We start from the raw sequence: 19,784 nt of genomic DNA, 5'->3' as shown, positions 1-19,784 counted from the left end.
ATGCTACGATTACTGAGTTCTAAGTTTGATCTTTTCCTGCCTTCTCATTACAAGGAGCTTAGCTAAAGGTAAATCTTCTTCGTTGTAGGAACCAATGCCAGTAACACTGGTATTTCCTGAAGTGCTTTCACCCAAACCCTCTATTTTGGTTTCTCGACTTTCGAATTTTCTCAATGATTCTCTAAGAAAGTTTTCATCATCTTCAAGGCCATCATCTTTGTGATCTATGCGGGAATCGATGCTGTCAATTGGTGATTGTAATGTAGAGTTTATGCCATTTCCATCATTAAGAGTGGAAAATGATACACTTTTCATGTTTAAAGGCGAGTTTGAGCTAGGAGAATGTCGAAGAAGCGGACTGGATGAACGAGAAAGAGCTGCGGAAGATGAGGCGCCAATTGATTCTGCAACTGATGTCTGTTCATCACTTCTGTTAAATTGGTCTGTTGGAAATTTATTTATTGTTAACTCTTGTGTTGACGTTGTTTGCAAATTTGCATTAGGCAAATTGTAACGAGATAATAATCTTGGATCATGATTAGATGATGAAGTGTGAGGTTGTTGAGAGTTTAAATTGTTTCGATTCATAGTGTAAATAGAAAAATCAACTTCGGAATCTAGGTCAACACCATAGTCGGATAATTTTTCTCCTTCAAAGGTAGACCATAGCTCACGACTATAAAAATCATTGTTACTTCTTGGAGCTCCATTACTAGCCTGACGCCATGATGGAATAATATTATGACTATTATCAGAACTGTTATATTGTTGGGCCAGCCATGGTGGGGGTTGAGAAAAGTTTCGAATGTTTGACATTTCTATTGAATTTCTATTCTGATATTGTTGTTGCTGAAGTTGTGCTGTTTGTGCAAATGTGATAGGTACCGAATCGTTAGAATGATTATCAGAGCCTGTTCTGCGATGGTGTGTTTGCGTGATGTATTCTGATTGATTAGATGTGTCTTCTCTTTCTTCTTTATTTTCATCTTCATTATTGGTCTCTAATAATTCAGTCTGCTGGCTAAGTTGCTCCAAATATTCTGGTGACGGATCTACCGTCAAGACATCTGGGGGCCATGCAAGTTCATTACCCTCGTCATCATATCCACTTTCATTTCGCTCAAACTTTATGGCGTTTTTGGAACTGTCAGATCTGTTAAGAATAGTGGGCCGACCCCAGGGCAAAGGCCAAGTATAGATGGGACCAAAGGTATTTATAAGATTAGTATATATTCCAAGATCATAAGGAAATCTAGTGTTTCGAGGTATAAGACCACGTCTTTTTGCTGAAGCTAATCTTTCCTCTTCCCATGTTTCAATTTGTGTGTAGCCATTTGTGACATTTATAAGAACACGTATTGAAAGTAGCCCAACTGTAAAACAAACAAAAAAGGTAACAGGTGTGAGAAGTATTGTCATGAGTATTTCAGAACTGGGTATTAAATACTTTAGAAAATGTTAGTAAAACATATACGAAACTGATTACATATAACACTCACCGAAGGCATGTTTCTAAGCCGATAAAATTCAATACACCGTTTAATCAGTCTAAAAAGAGCGTAACCAGTGGTGATATCAACCCAAAATAGGAAACGAACAAAATGAGGCATGTTATTAAATCCAACACAGTTGTAAGTCCAAGGACAATGATGATCCATTTTGGTCACGCATCTATAAAAAAAAATAAGTCAGCATGTTGTCAAAATAAACGAAACAAGTTTGATATACATACTTTTTGCAAGTTTTACAGTGATGAGTTCTTTCGGGCTTATATCCGTTGCATTTAAAACACCATCGTCGAACTGTGCCGGGTGGAGGTGAAAAGTTTGATGGAGGGCTTCCTGGTGGTGTTCGTATAGCTAAATAATATGATACCCAAATCATCGTAAGAGCAAACTGGAAACTCAAGAGTTTCCATTTGCTTTCGCCTGTAGGTACCAAAACAAAAAAGTGAACGCCATAACCAAGCCCTGCAATCAAAATGCAAGGAATCTATAGCCAAAGGTTTTATTAGTAAAAATCAGCTTTAAAATTCCAAAAAAAAAAAAAAAAAAAAAAAAAAAAGTGGGAAAGAAAAGTTTAGCAGATAACCGATTAAACGTATCGACAGAAATGCCCTTGTGATTAAAAGAAAGACTGTCAATCAAACATACTATCACACCCAAAATAGGCCAAGATAAAGATACTGCCATTTTTATGGCTTAATGGGTTAAAAAAAAACTGACCGAAAAAGAACAAGATCCCTGGTGAAGTCGTTTATCGGCAGTGAAAAGCGAGGGGCGGCAAAGATGGTGATTTCTGAAAAAAGACTTATTGTTGAGGAGTACAGGAGAGCAGAAAGTCAGAAATAAAAAAAAACCTGACCCCTAACGGCTGGAGATAGAGACGTAGACACAAATAGGTATCAATCTGTCCTAAGAATAGAAAAAGCCGCAGGGTATTACTAGAATTAGGGTTAGGGATGAAATGGAATTCTTCTAAAATTTCTCATTACAACCCCGTGAAATATGTAACAGCTTCAGTCAGAATAACCGCTTCCCAAAAAAAAAAAAAAACCTGCAAAAAGTTAAAATTTTTTTCAACAACAACAACCCAAAAAGGAATTTTCGTGGACTAGACAATTCAACTATATAAACATCGTCATTTCCACCGAAATCTTTCATAATAGCCTAAATATTTTACCTCAACTGTCATAATTTTTTTATTGTTTTATCAATTGATTTGTTACAATGGCTTCTACTGACGCTCCTACTGAAACAAAACTCTGGGGTGGCCGTTTTACTGGTATGTAATCATATTTATCATGATAAGAATTTGCTTCGTTCCCCCAGAAAAAAGTTATCAATTGATTGTACATAAATATAAGATTGCTAATCTTATTCTTTTTTTTTCTTTTTTTTTCTTTTTTTTTTTTTTTTACACTAGGTGCCACTGATCCTCTTATGGAACTTTACAATGCCTCCCTTCCTTATGACAAAAAGATGTATGCTGCAGACCTCGAGGGAACCCGCGTTTATACATCCGCTCTTGAAAAACTGGGTCTCCTGACCAAGGAGGAGCTCGCCGAAATTCACCGTGGTCTCGAACTCATTCATGCTGAATGGGCCAATGGCACTTTTGTTGAGAAGCCTGGTGACGAAGATATTCATACCGCTAACGAACGTCGTCTCGGAGAGTTGATTGGAAAGGGAATTGCTGGCAAGGTCCATACTGGTCGCTCTCGTAACGATCAGGTTGCTACAGACATGCGTTTGTATGTTAGAGATGAGCTTACTAAAACTCAGACCCAGCTTAGAGCTCTTATTCAAGTCATTGTTAATCGTGCTCGTTCAGAAATTGAGATTCTTATGCCTGGCTATACCCATCTTCAACGTGCCCAGCCCATCAGATGGGCTCACTGGCTTTCTCTTCATGCAACTTTCCTTGCAAATGATCTTAAGCGTTTAGAGCAGGTTATTGAGCGTGTTAACGTCTCGCCTCTTGGTTCAGGAGCTCTCGCTGGTCATCCTTATGGAATTGACCGCGAATACATTGCCAATGAACTTAAATTCGATGGTATTATTGGTAACTCTCTTGCTGCTGTTTCTGACCGTGACTTTGTGGTCGAAACAATGTTTTGGGGATCCCTTGTTCTTAACCATCTTGCTAAGCTTAGTGAGGATCTTATTATTTATTCCACTGCTGAGTTTGGTTTTATTAAGCTCGCTGACGCTTACTCTACTGGTAGTAGTTTGATGCCTCAAAAGAAAAACCCCGATTCTTTGGAGCTTCTTCGTGGAAAGAGTGGTCGTGCTTTTGGTCATCTGGCTGGCTTCATGATGTCTCTTAAAGCCACTCCTTCTACCTACAATAAGGATTTGCAAGAAGATAAAGAGCCTCTTTTTGACAATCTGGTGACTGTCAGCCATTCAATTCAAATCGCTACTGGTGTCCTTTCTACTCTCAAAGTTATTCCTGAAAAAATGCAGGCTGCTCTTACTATGGACATGCTTGCTACTGATCTTGCAGATTATCTTGTTCGCAAGGGTGTTCCTTTCAGAGAGACTCATCACATTTCTGGTGAGGCTGTTCACCTTGCTGAATCCACTAACGTTTCTGGTATTGATCAATTGACTTTGGAACAGTACAAATCAATTGACAGTCGCTTTGAGGAGGATGTTTTTAAAGTCTTTGACTTTGAGGCCAGTGTTGAAAGACGAACTGCTATCGGTGGAACTGCTAAATCTGCTGTTCTTGCACAACTGGAGAACCTTGAAAAGATTATCTCTTAAGCTTTTACGTATACAAAAAATTCTTAAGGAATGATCTAGATGTTTGTAATTATTAGAAACAGTACTGTGAATATTTGATTTCTATTTCTTTAATTGTTTGTTTAATATTATTTAATAATAAGTTCATAAATAAATTCGAATATATTTTTTTTGAAATTATACATTCCTTTGCGATTAAAACATGAAAAAGGTAGTTTTCTAAGGGATTAATTTAAAAAAATGAATTTTATAATTGACTAATAAAAAAACTATATTCATTTAGGAGAATTTCTAAAATCTAAATTCATATATATATGGTAATTGAGCCAAATACCATCTTTCCTGAAATGGTTTCAGTTGAAAAAGGCATTTAATTGAATAAAAATCTAATTAGATTTGAATTTACTTATAAGTAAATTCATACTAAGACTTCCAAGGGTCTTATTAAAAGCAAGGCGTGAAAAAAGTGAAATTTTAGAAATCGCAAATAAAAAATAATTAATTTACGATTTTATAATATCGTTTAATAAAATATTAATCATTAAAAACAGTCATTTAGAAAAAGAATATATCTCAAGACAGTTGCTTATTGAATAATGAATAAATCAATACAAGTCTCGGTTTAATTATGTGGCAAATGTCCAAAAAAATTTCCATTTTAAGAATACAATAAAATTCATTTAACTACAAAATAGGAGTTAAAAGCATACCAAAAACAGAATATTGTGAAACTTTTATTATTCTATGATAAATGAATTTTTAAAAATTAAATAAGCGAAATTACTTACCGGTAATTTTATCAATGGGTTAAGTTTTATTTTTCATTTGAATATGTGGATATTTAATGTTTGTATATTACGAACCTTAGGAAAAGGTTGAAAGTAAGCTTATAATTTATAATTTATAATTGTTATAAAATTTAAAAAAGTTTAATGTGAAATTTTATAATAATTATTTTTCATGATTAATCAAATTAATATTTATAAATAAAATATGGCTAATTAGCCATATTTTCAACATTTTCGAAGACTTAATTATTTTAAATGTTTTCAAAGGCAAATTGGCCAAATCTGTTTGTGGCTGGAGATGACTTAGAATGTAAATATCAATCCGAAAAACTCAATCGAACTGACATCTTAATCCACTCTCTATTGGATATAATAACTTATTACTTGGACAGTTGAGGTTTTGGTATGAGACACAATTTTAAATTGGCTATAGAACTTGATCAAAAATTTGAAAGATTTGGAAAATAAAACTATTAAATAGATAAATAATATATAATATATCTTGTACTAACAGATTATTCATTGAAAAACTGATTTTAAGGGATGAAATAGAGTTAAAAAACTTTTTTTGCATGAATTTTTTTATGTTTTCATGTTTTCATGTTTTCTTGTTACCTTCAATCCACAAAACTTGGAGAAGTATGAATCCATTTCTTAAATTAGACTACATATGTGACAAACATACTATCTGTAGACTATCTTTTTGCAGTAGTTGTTTTTTTTGTAATTTTAGTAGTACTACTAGTAGTATTTAACTCAACATACAAAATTTCTAATACAAAGAAATGTACATTTAGACAATACTGGGTTTATTTCTTATTTATGAAAATGAAAATGAAGATTAAAAATTTTAAACCTTGAACCACAAAGCCAAAATGTTGAAGCTTAAATATTTATGCAAGTAATCAATGTTTACAAATAGTTTCGGCAGTGTGTGCTTTTTAACGGAAATGGGGGTTTTTCCAAATATTTCTAAATATTTCCTTAGATCTAGATTTGGAGGTTTAATATAGTGAAGTATGTGTTTCTTATAATAATAATAACAACTGAAAAATAATCATAGACAATGTCTCCCATTTTTGAAAACATTTAGATTAATGCAATTAAATCACCATTTATACCTGTAAAAATAAAAAAAATTGGTAAACCACTCAGTAATATAGATTTTTTTTTTAAGCAGGAATTAAAAGAGAAACATTATTATTAGATATCCTTTAAAATATAATTGAATATAAGTCTAAGGATGAATGGTTATAAATAAGATGGATTTTCCCACAATTTTTTTTTTCAATATATTAATCACATTCTTTTATTCTTATAGTTATTTTCCACAAAAACATCTTTTTTCTCTTTCTCCTATTCCCTCATCTTTTTTTTCGTCCCCCTTTTTTTCAACTGGAATTCTTTCCAGCCTTCATCTTATCTCTAGTCGCTCATTTATTTTTTTTCTCCCTACCTTAAAAACTTCGCCAATTCAAATAAAACTAAAAAAAACCTTGAATATTATAAATTTTTACTTCAAAAAAAAAGTAAGTTTTATTGCTCGGGTTCTTCCGTAGTGTTTTACCGATTCAACCTTAAACTGGTAATTAAACAATTTTGAAACTCAGAACTCTAACAGTTATAGATTATATTTATTATATTGATAAAACATTTATATTAAAAGCACGTGAACAATGGTTTATGCAAATGTTCTTTTGAAAGCCGCGGCTTTAATGTCTTCTATGTCTACAGTTGCGCTGGCCACTTCTGTTAACTATAATGGTGCGGCTTTAGATCACAATAATCTAAAAGCCCGAGGAGATCAACCTTTAGAAGTTGTTCCTGTTAACGTTCCTGGAGCTGACCGGTTTTTGAGTCGTGTTGCTACTGGTATCAATACAGTTGATCCCGCTACTATTAACGAAGGTACACACGCTGAAGCTTCTCCTGAAGCTTCTTCGTTTTATGCCGCCCCTGATGGAACCGATTCTCCAGTTGCCGAAGCTCCAACTATTCCTGAAATTCCGGCCATCCCTTCTATTCCTTCTGATTCCCGTCATGGTCTTTTGCCTCCTGATATTGCCCAAGGTATTGATATTAAGCATCATAAGTTTCATGGATGGCCTAGTGAAACCACTAGTGCTGGTACAACTATCACAAACGGTGGTAGTGGTACTGGTGGTAATGGCGGAAATGCTATAGGTGGCAACGGAGGGGCTGGTGGTGCTGGTGGAAATGGCGGTTCATCAACTGGTTCTGGAAATGCTGGTAACGGTGGCTCAGGTGGTGTTGGAGGCAACGGTGGGTCTTCTTCTGGTGGTAATGGAGGAAACGGTACTGGAGGATCATCTACTACTGGAAATACAAACACTGGTACAACTGGAAACAATAACAATAATTCCAATAATGGTGGAAACACTAACACTAACAACAATAACAATAACAACGGCAATTCTTCAAGCAACACCAGCTCCAATGGAAATGGTAGCAACAATGTCAATAGCAATAACAATGGAAGCGGAAACGGAAGCGGAAACGGAAACAGTAATAGCAACGGTAATTCAGTGGTAAAAACATGTGGTAATGGTGGCTCTTGCGCCACAACTTCTACTACAACGGTTCGCCCTACAACTTCAACTACAACTGTTCATCCTACAACTGCTTCATTGACTTGCGGTAATGGTGGCCCATGCTCAACTTTGTCGACCACTATGAGGTCCACAACTTCTCTTACCTGTGGCAACGGCGGTCCATGCTCAACTATGACTACTACAACTACTCATCCTACTACGTTGACCTGTGGTAACGGTGGTCCTTGTCCTACTATGACTACAACTTGTACAACATGTGGAACTTGGGGTTCTTGGATGCCAACATGTTCAAATGGAATGTGCACTTGGGGAAGCAAGACAATGATGAAGCCTTCTTGCTCTGGAGGAACTTGCACATGGGGATCTTGGAAGCCTACAACAACTTGTATGAGTGGAACCTGTATGACAACTTCCACTTGTATTGGCGGTAATTGCATGATGAGTTCTACTACTCTCACATGTGGTAACGGTGGTCCTTGTTCTACCATAATGACTTCTACAGCTCTTACTTGTGGTAATGGAGGCCCATGCCCAACTACTTCGACCACCACTGTCCATCCTACTACTACCTCTTTGACTTGTGGAAACGGTGGTCCATGTCCAACTACCTCTACAACTACTTGGAGACCTAGTACTACTACTCTTACTTGTGGAAACGGCGGCCCATGCCCAACAACCTCTACAACTACTTGGAGACCTAGTACTACTACTCTTACTTGTGGTAATGGAGGCCCATGCCCAACTACTTCGACCACCACTGTCCATCCTACTACTACCTCTTTGACTTGTGGAAACGGTGGTCCATGTCCAACAACCTCTACAACTACTTGGAGACCTAGTACTACTACTCTTACTTGTGGAAACGGCGGCCCATGCCCAACAACCTCTACAACTACTTGGAGACCTAGTACTACTACTCTTACTTGTGGTAATGGAGGCCCATGCCCAACTACTTCGACCACCACTGTCCATCCTACTACTACCTCTTTGACTTGTGGAAACGGTGGTCCATGTCTAACAACCTCTGCAATTACTTGGAGACCTAGTACTACTACTTTAACTTGTGGGAACGGCGGCCCATGTCCAACAACCTCTACAACGACTTGGAGACCTAGTACTACTACTTTGACTTGTGGAAACGGTGGTCCATGCCCTACTACTTTCACTTCTACTCATCCAACAACAAGCACCATGAATACCCTCCCAACAGGTACATGTAACCCTAATAGTCAGTGTGTCTGTGCCAATGTAACTCCAGTTACTGTAACTGCTACCGTTACTGCCACTTTTACTCGCACTGTTACTGCGGCCTGTGCCACAATGGGTGGCTCACATCAACAAATTACTTCAAATGGACAAAGTATAACTGCTGGTGTTTCTGTTTCTCAGTCAGGTCAAGGTTCTACCTCAGCCTCTGCTTTTGAAACTGGCTCTGCTTTCCGCCCTCACTTAGGTCAAAGTGTTGATAATGGTATTAACTCCTCAGCTGTTGAGGCTTCTAATGCCGTGCCCGACTCTAGTACAAACTCCCCTGTTTTTGTTTCAGTTTCAGTTGAGGCTTCTGTTCCTTCTCAAGTTTCCACTGGTTCTGAAAATTCTGCTAATTCTTCCCCTGAAAATTCTATTGATTCTCCTGATTCACCTTCATCAGCTGACTCTTCTTCATCAGCTGATTCAGCTCCCGCCGACGCCGCTGCTCCTGCTGATACCCCTATTCCTGTTGGTGTCACAGTTCCTGAGAACCCGGATGCTGCGAGTGAGCCTTTTTCACCAAATGATGGAAGAGAAGCAATTAATGTTCAGCCTGTTAATATAGGTCGTGCTGAAGGCTTTTTAAGTCGAGTAGCAACTGTTAGACCAAATACTGTTACTGGCCCAGGTGATAACTTTGTTAGTTCTTATGCTACCAATGCTCCAGATTCTATTGAAGCTCAAAAACGAGACGTGAATGTTGAAGGGTCGGATCACTTATCTAAATTTAATGCTTTTAATAGCATTCTCGCCCAAGAAGCAACCAACCCTTTATACTCTGCTCCGGATTTGATTTCTGGTAAAGATTCCCCAGATTTTGAAATTAAAGCTGTAGTTTCACAACAACTTGGTTCAAACGCTGAATTTCCAGGATCATCTTTACCTTTCAATCCCTTGCCAGTGTTTGCTAGTAATTCTGCCAATCCTTTTGCAGGAGCCCCCTCCCGAGGATCTTTACCTTTTGCTATCCCTAATCCGCCTGCTGTTGCAAATCCTGCCCCGGTTGCCACATATCCAGCTGGAACACACTCTGAAGCTATTTCTGGTGCTACAGTAACTCAGCCTGTTGTTCATGCTCAAACTCACGGACCTCCCGCTGGAGCCCAAGTCTTGACTTTGAGACCAGTCGATGTTCGCAACACTAACTTTATTGGACGTGTGGCTACGAGAGTTAACACAGTCACTGGACCTGCTTTAGGTTTTGAAGCCGCTCAAGCAATGGCTACTAATTCTCCTGAGGAAAATTTGAAGTCGATTGATGATTTAGCTTTTCAATCAGTTTATGAGCGTGACTATCGCATTATTGAAAAGCGTGACGACACCAACTTTGAGATTGTAGGTCTACCTCAGTTTGATAAACGTGCTCTTATTGTCGGAAAGATAGGTGCATCTCTTTTGAGTGACATGAAAATTGAAGAAATTCCTTCAATTGATGAGTTTACTGAAAAGTTAATTATGAGTTTTGAAAATAATGATCTTTTGGGGAGACGTGGTTACAGTGACAACATGACCAAAAATCTTGAGCCGCTCATTAAATTTGCATATGCCGAATTCACTGATTTTGTTAATACCCATAGCGACAAAAAGGGCGGGTTTAATGTGGAATCTGCTTCAGCAAGTATTGCTCATTTTGCTTCTCTGGCTGCCCCTTTGCTTAAGGAAGCCGGAGTCATAAGCAATGCTCCAGATTCGCTTATTTCTAAGCCACACATTGAAAATGAGAAAGATACTTTGGGACGTTTAAATATTGTCAATGAAATGTTTCCAGAATCAGTTCTTAATATTATCTGGAATTTTGCTGATAAAAACTATATTTAAGAATTTTTACCAAATGTTAAGTATGCTGGACATGCTCATTAAAATATCAGATTTTGGAATTTTGGAATTTTGGAATTTTATTATTTTATTATTTTATTATTTTATTATTTAGTTAAGTTAGTTAATAAAATACAATTTTTATTTTTACTTATGCCCAAATTTATCTGATTGATTAATAATATTATTAATCAAGATTAATATTAATAAATGAATCAGTTTGATATATTTACGTAAATTACTGTATACAGTAATTACAACGTTTTAAGTAACTTATTTAAAAACCTAACCCAAGATTCCAGGGCTTTGATTGTAATAATTTAAATACTTTGCATTAGTAAATTACTTAAATTTATAAACCTCATTTCACTGATTTGTAGTTAGATAACACATCTAGATCTAGACAAATTTACTATAAGCTTATGGCCTGCTCTACTAAAATTTCAGAACAACTTTGCACAGCCTTGAAAGAGGAGCAAGCTGCAGATATTGATGAGACCAATAAGCTTCTAACTTCCTTGTCACCTAAGCAATTGGCTAATAGGGGATTAGCTATTATAAATCTGGTTATAGGTTCTATCAGAACTGGAACAAGCGGCAGACCTGTAATATCTCTTGAGCTTGATCCGGCAGTTACTCAAAAAAATCAGGAATTGGATTTTGGAGAAATAAGAAATGGTGATATTGTGAGAGTTTCCCCATATTTGAATTCAGCAGATACAAAAAAAAAAACTCTAATTAAAAAAAAGACAAAACAGCTCGACACATCTGATTCTAAAAACGATGGATCAATCATTGAAGGTGTCGTATCTATGAATTCCAATTCTTTAAATGTTGTGATTGAAGAAGCATTTTCAAACGCTATACCTTCATCCGATACTCGTTTATGGATAGTTAAATTGACAAATAATGCTACTTACAAGAGAATGGAATATGCACTAAAATTGTTAAAAGAAATAGAATCTCCTTCAAGAGTTCAATCAATTTTATTAGGAAACATTAATCCTTCAAAGCCGGTTTCATTACCAGACATTCAATTTTTTGATTCTGCATTAAATGGCCCACAAAAAGAAGCAATTAAATTTTCCCTCAGTGAAAGTGAAGTTGCTGTGATTCATGGCCCTCCAGGAACTGGAAAGACTTATACACTAGTTGAGATAATTCGCCAATTCGTATCTCAAGGCAAAAGAGTTTTAGTATGTGGGCCTTCTAATATATCAGTAGACAATATTTTAGAAAGGTTGCATAATCATATTAAAGGAAATAAGCTAATAAGAATTGGACATCCAGCAAGATTGTTGGAAAACAACCGAATACATTCTTTAGATATCGTTTCCAAATCTAATGACTACGGACAAGTTGTTCGAGAGCTTCGGGAAGAAATTGATGAAACCTTAAAAAAAATTTCTAAAACTAGATCGGGACGAGAAAGGAAAGAAATTTATAATAACATTAAAGATTTAAGAAAAGACTACCGCGAACGTGAAAAGAAAGTAATTATTGACATTATTCTAGAATCCCAAGTGGTTATTTCTACCCTTCATGGAGCCGGATCCTATTCATTAAGACAGGTTCGAAGAGCACTTGATTCATCTAATAAGCATTTATTTGACGTTATTATTATCGACGAAGTTTCACAATCATTGGAAGCTCAATGCTGGATTCCAATTATGGATTTTCCTGGAGTCACAAAATTAATTATTGCTGGAGATAATAAACAGCTTCCCCCTGTTGTTATGTCAAAGAACTTACAAATAAAAAGTGTTCTGGAGCAGACTTTGTTTGATCGTTTAGAAAAATTACCTAGTGGGAATCATATCATTAAACTTTTGAGCATTCAATATCGAATGAATAAACTCATTATGGAATTTCCTTCTAATTTTTTTTATAAATCAAAACTGATTGCAGATGAGTCTGTTGCAGAAAAAGTTATACATTTAGATAAAGGAGAAGATATCCCACCCATTCTATGGCTGGATACACAAGGGTATGATTACCCTGAAGCTAATAGTGATGAAAGTTTGGCAAAAGGCAGCAGATTCGAATTCAGCAAATACAATGAAAATGAAGCTTATTTAACTCGCAACTATGTCTTTTCATTAGTCAAAAAAGGTGTTAAACCTACAGAAATTGGTATCATTGCACCGTATAGTGCACAAATTTCTTTGCTATCAAAAATCATTCATATTAGACATCGTGAAATAGAAATATCTACTGTTGATGGATTCCAAGGTCGTGAAAAGATTGCAATAGTTCTTTCTTTAGTACGAAGCAATGATACTGGTGAGGTTGGATTCCTCGCAGAAGAGCGTCGATTAAACGTTGCTATAACTCGACCAAAGAGGCACTTATGCATTATTGGCAACACAGAAACTTTAACAAAAGGGAATAGTAAATTTCTAAAACAATGGGTAAAATGGTCTTATAATAAATCTGAGATAGACTATCCGCCCATTGAAGATGTGCTTTCATCTGATTTATATATGTAAAATATAAATTATTTGTTTTTTTCTCTGTTGAGCGATGGAAGCCAAAGTGTTAGCTCTGTATTAGCTGTTGCAAGAAGCATTGTTTTAGGATTCATTGCCAATAAAGCAGGTGGTTGAGGTGAATTAAGAGCTTTAATATGACGTAATCTTAAATCATGATCAGGTTGTTTATTTGTATCCCATATATAGATTCTTTTATCGCCCGATCCAGAAAATACAAAGCGGCCATCTTGACTAAAGCAAGTATGACCTGAATTCCTTTGTGAAGGTCTTGGTATAGGTGAATGTCCTGTTAATTTTGCTTTGATTTCACCATGAAATGAATCCAGAAGATAGTGAATATCTTCAGATGTACTGACTAAAACAGTTTTTCCATTATTTGAAAATTCCACCTTTTGCCATGGTCGACTGTTACTGTCAAGTTTAAAAACACTAAAAGGTTGCTTATCAAAGTTTCGGACGTCGTAAAGAGAAAGGCAGTTAAGTTTTTCTGAGGCAACACAAAATAGCACTGCTGAAGGATCAAATGCAACTAATGATGGTGCAGGCGTGTTTAATAAACCCTAGATAAATATTTTTTTAATATTAGAAAGTTTCGTTAAGGTGTTAAATATATACTAACTTGGCACGTAGGAGACCTCAAATCCCATAATCTAACAGTATTGTCATCTGAACCCGAAAGTATCAAGTCTTCTAAAGGCGAGACTTCAAGACTATGAACACGGCCTTTGTGACCTTTAAAATAACGAATGTATGAGTTATCATGTAAAGATAAATATCTTATAGTATCTAACAGTTTTTTTTTAAAAATATTTGGGTTAAGAAATAAGAAATAAGCTTGAATTTGAATTTGAAATAAGTTTATAACTTATTTATTTATTTTTTTTTTTTTTTGCGTTTCATACCGTCTTCTTTTGTAGATGCATATATACAGTTCATACGGTTATGTGTAAACTTAGCAAGAGTAACACCGTACTTTTTACTGTAAATTGTGCTTCTATGTTTCCCTTGTTTCATATCATAAAGCTGAATGGATTCATCTGCTGCTGAAGTAAGCGCCAAATCGCCATCGTCATCAAAATCAATACAATTAATTTCTGCCTGATTTTTATGGTAATTAAGATTTTTAGTTGGGCTAAAAGAGCACATATTTTCTGTGTTTATAGAAGCAGTAGTTAAACCACCAGATTTAATGTCGGTCATTTTCTATTGATAACTTCTATGTATTTCTAATATCCTCAATAAATTTGATCCGGCTTAATATCTAGAAAAGTGTCAAATTGATTATATCTAATTTATAAATTGCATACTAAATTAAAGTAAAAGTAAAGGAAATTTTAAAAGTGCTGAAATTTATGCTATATACTCATATATACGCATGATTAATTTTGAGTGAAGGTATTCCATTCCTTTTTTCAATATTTTCAGTATTCTCAATATTGTGTCACCTATCAGAAAAAGTACATGGTCGTCAACGTCCAAATACTTTTTTTCTTAAGGATTTTGAAATATCACGTTAAATCAAAATCCACTTATTTGAGACTTTAATAAAGAGCAAGCTCTTTCAGTGGGAAAGCCCTATATCACCCTATGTGGATTTACCTCTCGAATGGCTTTAACACTATGACGCAGCGTATGTATTGGTAAAGTCATGAAGGCTCAATTGTTAGCATCCTTCAAATATACCTCTTCAAAAACCTTTAAAAAGTTTTCTATATATTCCATTTTTAAGTCTTTTCTATAGATTTTTTGAAAACTTAGGTAAAGAGAGCAATCGAAGAAGTTGCACCAGCTAGTAACAAGACATTAATAACTATTATATTTATAATTTGACTTCATAACAATACCAAATAAAAAAGTAAGGATATTTGTGGTTTGGTGTGCCATAAGCTTAACTGGTGTATATGTTTTAATTCCCTAGGCTATCTCAGCCATATTGAACTTCCTTTCAACAAAATTGTAGCTTATATTATTGAAACTCTCCAAAAATTGGATTATTGATTCCTATGCTTCAGACTTGTAAATATCTGGGCCATTTTTACGATGAAATATTCTATTTATAATTTTAAACCTAAACAAAATATGGCCGAAATTCAGCTTAAGCCTTGTTCAGTGAATTGCGAGCAGTTTGAAAAGAAGCTCGTTGGATTCTTGAAAATGTCCTTAAATATGGTATTGTCTCACTTAAAGTCTCAAGCTCTCGAGTTTCTATATGTATGGGGTTAGGAAAGAAGTAGATTATCATGACGGTATGTCGCTAAACCTTTTGTTTGTTTATGGACTTTCCACCATAGAGTCCATGCCCGCTCCATTTGTTATTATTTTTCGAACTTTAAGGTAATGGATCTAATGATTCAGGCATATGAGTCATAGATTCCCTTTGGGGTAAAACTATTGCTGTCATATTTTCGTCTGAACAGTAACAGCAATGATAATCTGACGTGTGTCCACTTAACCCTGATAACTCAAAGCTAACCGACATATCTGCAACTGATAAAACAAATGGTGCCTTACAGTTTTCATGACCCATATATCATCATCATAAACTGTATATCCTAGTGTACTGGCCAATGCACAGTTTATCTAATAATAATGTTTCTCTTTTAATTCCTGCTTAAAAAATCCATATTACTGAGTGGTTTACTAATTTTTTATTTTTACAAGTATAAATGGTGATTTAATCGCATTAATCCTAATGTGTTCAAAGATGGGAAATATTATCTATGATTATTTTTCAGTTGTTATTATTATTATAAGTAACACGTACTTCAGTGTATTAAACCTCCAAATCTAGATCTAAGGAAATATTTCAAAAAATTCCAGCCGGAAATGCCATCAATTTTTTTTTTTTTTTGATAATTTATTGCGCTCCTCAGGAGGTAGATTTAAGCATCGAGCAATAAAAATATTGTAAGAAGAGTTATTAAACGGCACCAGAATCGCATCAAATGATTTCGAAAAGGCTAGATCCCAAGGACTTTCAAAATATTTGAGAGATATTTTTTGTTGATAATCTTTATCTAATTGAACGTTTTGAATGCATTTTTGTGAGAGAAGCTTATAGTTGGTCGTCAAAAAAATCATCTACTCTTTCTTCATTGTTTTGTCGTTTATGGGCATCCTTCATGACTCTAGGCAAGCCTGTGTTTTCAAAAAAATCTCTGACTTTTTCACAAGGTGAGAAATAAAAATATCTATGCATCGGCAACGAGTCTTCTCATAATCAACACATTCTGTAAAATCGCTGCTAAAACCTGAAAAGGCCATCCATCTATTGCTGCAAAAATAAACAACTTTAACTCCTATAGACCAGTCACCACGGCGTAACATGCTTTACTATTCCTCGAATAGTTTGGGGATAACGGGATAGTATTTATCAACAAGGTTGTCATAATACTCATCAGACATGTCGTCATAAAACTCCTCTTGTTCAAAAAAATCAAAATTATCGAAACTGCTTGAATCCGGGTAATAATTGTCATAGACTACGTCTTCAATGACCTCTATAGGAATTTATATCAAACGTTAATGAATGAAATTTTTTTTAATTTTATTAAATCTTACCTCCTTCCTCGTCCTCTTCGTCTTCTTCCTTTTCCAAGATATTTTTTTTGCTGAGTTCCTGCGTCGAATCTATATCAAAAAAGTTAATAAATGGAAATTTCTTAATTTTATTAGATCTTACCTTCTTGTTTCTGTCCTCCCCCTTCTCTTTCTTCTTCTTCTTCTTTTTTCTTAAGTTCTTTCAAAAATCGATATAAATAAATGTAAAAAGGTATATCCAAATTTTGAGATCAGCTTCCGACAAATGTTGGTAAAACAAATCCATTTTTTTTTGGCGAGAAACTTCCTCTTTTGTTTTTTTTTTTCAATGATATTGAAACACGCTTTTCCAAAGCTTTGATGTCATTACTTAATGTACGTCCAGAATAATTGAATTTTTTTCGAGCCTCTTGCCGTGTCTGTTCTAAGAGTTCAGAATCATATTTATCACTGAATCTATCCTTAAAATTTTCGCCCCACCTTTTTAGTTGATCAATCCTCCATTCATCGTCTGTATTAAAATTATGAATAAATCGACTCCTATCATTATCTAACAAGCGCGTGGGAATAGTTGCAATGTGATGTTTATTAATTTGGTATCGCTCATCATAGTATTCAAGTACCTTTCCCGGGTCATAAATTCCAAGATCTTTAAAAACTATTCTTGTTGAAAGTCCATGATATGGTTCACCAGTGACCTTTAAAAGTGCATACAAAATCTTTGCTTTTTCAATGTCACCTAATTGCCAATTTCTTTTATCTATGCCCATTTTTTTTCGGTATTCCGCAGTGTGGGTGGTACTGCAAATCCATGTATTGAAGAGATCAAAAATTGATGTGTTGTTGGCTATAAAACTTCAAAGACAATTGTCCATTGCACGAATTTGTGAAGGGCTTGAAAATTTTGGACCACAAATTTCAAGAAGTAGTTTTGGAGTATAAATTTTCTTCCACTTATCAATACAATAAGTAGATTGTTCCGGATCGTTGCAAGCATTTGTGAAAATTTCGTATGGATTGTAATTTTCTTCTGGGGGGTCGACGAAATTAATACATAGCCAAAACTCTTCATATTATGTTAGTTAAATGAAGTAAGGCTATAAAAAATAGTTTACACTAACTAATTTGTAAGCTAATAAGTCATATTTTGTTTTTAGAAACTTCTTTCTTAGCTTTTTTCCTCGGTCTATTCATCTTTTTTAAATGTCAATTTAGGGTGATGCTGGTGGTGTTAGTGGGTATAGAAAAATTACATTATAATAAAACAGCCAATAAATCCTATTTTTATTCCAAAATAAAAATGGTTACATTTTTTTCTCAAGCCTCTCAAATAATTATAAAATGATTATATAATCTAGAGTTTTATGCAAATTATTGTAAATACTTCAGTGATAATTTAATATCCTAATTAGGATAAAGAACCCTACAAGGTTTAAGAGTGAAGAAACAAGGGCAATTATTTTCATGAATTCTCCTTAACATATTCTTATTTCATTGTGACCATTAGCAAACATAAATAAAGAAAATCAATTATATTGTAGTGTCCACCCGCAGCTACTCAGGATTTCGTTGTTCACTAAATCATCCGCTTCATTTTTTGAATGATGAGCATATTCCAAAACTTCTGAAAATTTTTCTTTAAATGTTTGTAGCTCTTTTTTTAAAGATCTGATAGACCCCATTGAGTTAACATCAAGAGATTGGGAGGACTCAAATACAGATATTAAATCGTCAACAAGACTAGATGTTTTCCTATTTGAGATAAAATCTTCGGCTTCTTTTTCATTAAAATAGCGGCGTAGAATTTTTAAATTCCTAGTCATTGTTAGAAATTTAATAAATTTAAAAAAGTTCACAAATGATAAACATACCAGGGTTGAGGAAATGAGATAAAATACTTGACAACAATTTCCAAAGAAGAAAACCATTCATTATTCAGAGATTGCGATTTTTCAAAAAAAATATATTCAATCCAGTAGTACAATGAAGCAATTTTATGATCCATAAGTTCTCGAGAATCAGGAGTAAGAGCGTGCTCTTGTAAGGATAAATTAAGGTCCAGCTCATTTCCAACAGAAGAAAGTACTTTACTTAAGCGAATAACAAGTCTTTCAATGAAAAAATCACCTGCAAGTTGGTTTAATAAAGGTCCATATAAAATTGCCCTTTTATCAATTGGATCAGATCTAAAAAAATAACATTAGCAAAAGAAAAAAACAAACTTAAAAATAAAAATAATAAGGCATACTTTGGTATTAAAATATTTTTTTCAAATAATACTTCATAAAGATCTTCCTCATTAGACAAAATATATGATTTTAAACTGGTGATTATGGTTGATAATTCTGGGGACCATTTATCAACCTCGCTCTCCGGGTCATTCCTTCTTAATCTTCTCCAAGATACAAATAACTTTTTAATTTCGTTCTGTGCTTTCTCTGATGAAGAATTTTTTTTGATTTGACTTATTATTTTTTTACTTTGATGTTCCTTACTCCTGGGGATTGGTATGGAGTTCGTGGATTCAAGAGATGTCTGTTCTAACGTTGACCAATAATTGTTCCAAAGCCATTTAAGTGCTTGCCTTGATACATCACGTAACAATTCTAAAGAAGGTAAAGAGTCATGAGTTGCTGTATGTCTTAACTCTACGAAATGAGAAGGAATCCCAATAGCTTTAGCAATATGGTATACAGGAAAATTTGAATTTCCTTCATAGTTATCGACATAACCATTAACCAAACGTACTAAAGCCATAGAATAAGATAATCGCAAAACATAATTATCTATATCTTCATTATCTGAAGATATAACTGAAAGAATAAATGCTGTACATTCCACCGGATGAGGTACAGAGCCTCTAATCTGATATGCCTTGACCTATTTATATTTTAGTATTATTCATGATAGCCTTTAACAAAAAAAAACACCTACCTTTGATAATCCTTCTTCTATCCGGTCTTCGGTAGAAAAAAAGCAAACTCTCAGATATAGTAAATCATCAAATGATTTCCACGGCTCTATAACTGGAGCTTTCATTCTCACTTTATGCAAAATTACTACAGTGATTAAGAA

The 19,784-nt window shown here is 34.7% G+C and overlaps 5 protein-coding genes across 5 annotated transcripts; 2 read left to right on the top strand and 3 right to left on the bottom strand.

The window, feature by feature from the left end:
* Nucleotides 1-9: 9 nt before the first annotated feature.
* SAPINGB_P000853 (uncharacterized protein) lies at nt 10-2,192 on the bottom strand (the record flags this gene model as incomplete). Its single annotated transcript, XM_031995576.1, has 4 exons — nt 10-1,446; nt 1,500-1,671; nt 1,733-1,992; nt 2,154-2,192. The coding sequence occupies 4 exons, from the start codon at nt 2,190-2,192 to the stop codon at nt 10-12; spliced, it is 1,908 nt and encodes a 635-aa protein (XP_031851467.1).
* Nucleotides 2,193-2,729: 537 nt separating this feature from the next.
* On the top strand, nt 2,730-4,271 carry SAPINGB_P000852 (uncharacterized protein; the record flags this gene model as incomplete). The annotated part of the gene is made up of 2 exons (XM_031995575.1): nt 2,730-2,784; nt 2,926-4,271. The coding sequence occupies 2 exons, from the start codon at nt 2,730-2,732 to the stop codon at nt 4,269-4,271; spliced, it is 1,401 nt and encodes a 466-aa protein (XP_031851466.1).
* A 2,443-nt stretch (nt 4,272-6,714) lies between these two features.
* SAPINGB_P000851 (uncharacterized protein) lies at nt 6,715-13,166 on the top strand (the record flags this gene model as incomplete). The annotated part of the gene is made up of 2 exons (XM_031995574.1): nt 6,715-10,635; nt 11,058-13,166. The coding sequence occupies 2 exons, from the start codon at nt 6,715-6,717 to the stop codon at nt 13,164-13,166; spliced, it is 6,030 nt and encodes a 2,009-aa protein (XP_031851465.1).
* An 8-nt stretch (nt 13,167-13,174) lies between these two features.
* Nucleotides 13,175-14,315, bottom strand: SAPINGB_P000850 (uncharacterized protein; the record flags this gene model as incomplete). The annotated part of the gene is made up of 3 exons (XM_031995573.1): nt 13,175-13,729; nt 13,789-13,901; nt 14,072-14,315. The coding sequence occupies 3 exons, from the start codon at nt 14,313-14,315 to the stop codon at nt 13,175-13,177; spliced, it is 912 nt and encodes a 303-aa protein (XP_031851464.1).
* A 2,187-nt stretch (nt 14,316-16,502) lies between these two features.
* On the bottom strand, nt 16,503-17,479 carry SAPINGB_P000849 (uncharacterized protein; the record flags this gene model as incomplete). Its single annotated transcript, XM_031995572.1, has 3 exons — nt 16,503-16,669; nt 16,731-16,799; nt 17,248-17,479. The coding sequence occupies 3 exons, from the start codon at nt 17,477-17,479 to the stop codon at nt 16,503-16,505; spliced, it is 468 nt and encodes a 155-aa protein (XP_031851463.1).
* Nucleotides 17,480-19,784: the final 2,305 nt, after the last annotated feature.

This window comes from Magnusiomyces paraingens (assembly GCF_902498895.1).
Source record: "Magnusiomyces paraingens strain CBS 517.90 genome assembly, contig: contig1, whole genome shotgun sequence".
NCBI classification, from domain to species: domain Eukaryota; kingdom Fungi; phylum Ascomycota; class Dipodascomycetes; order Dipodascales; family Dipodascaceae; genus Magnusiomyces; species Magnusiomyces paraingens.
This window is presented reverse-complemented; position numbering and strand designations above follow the sequence as displayed.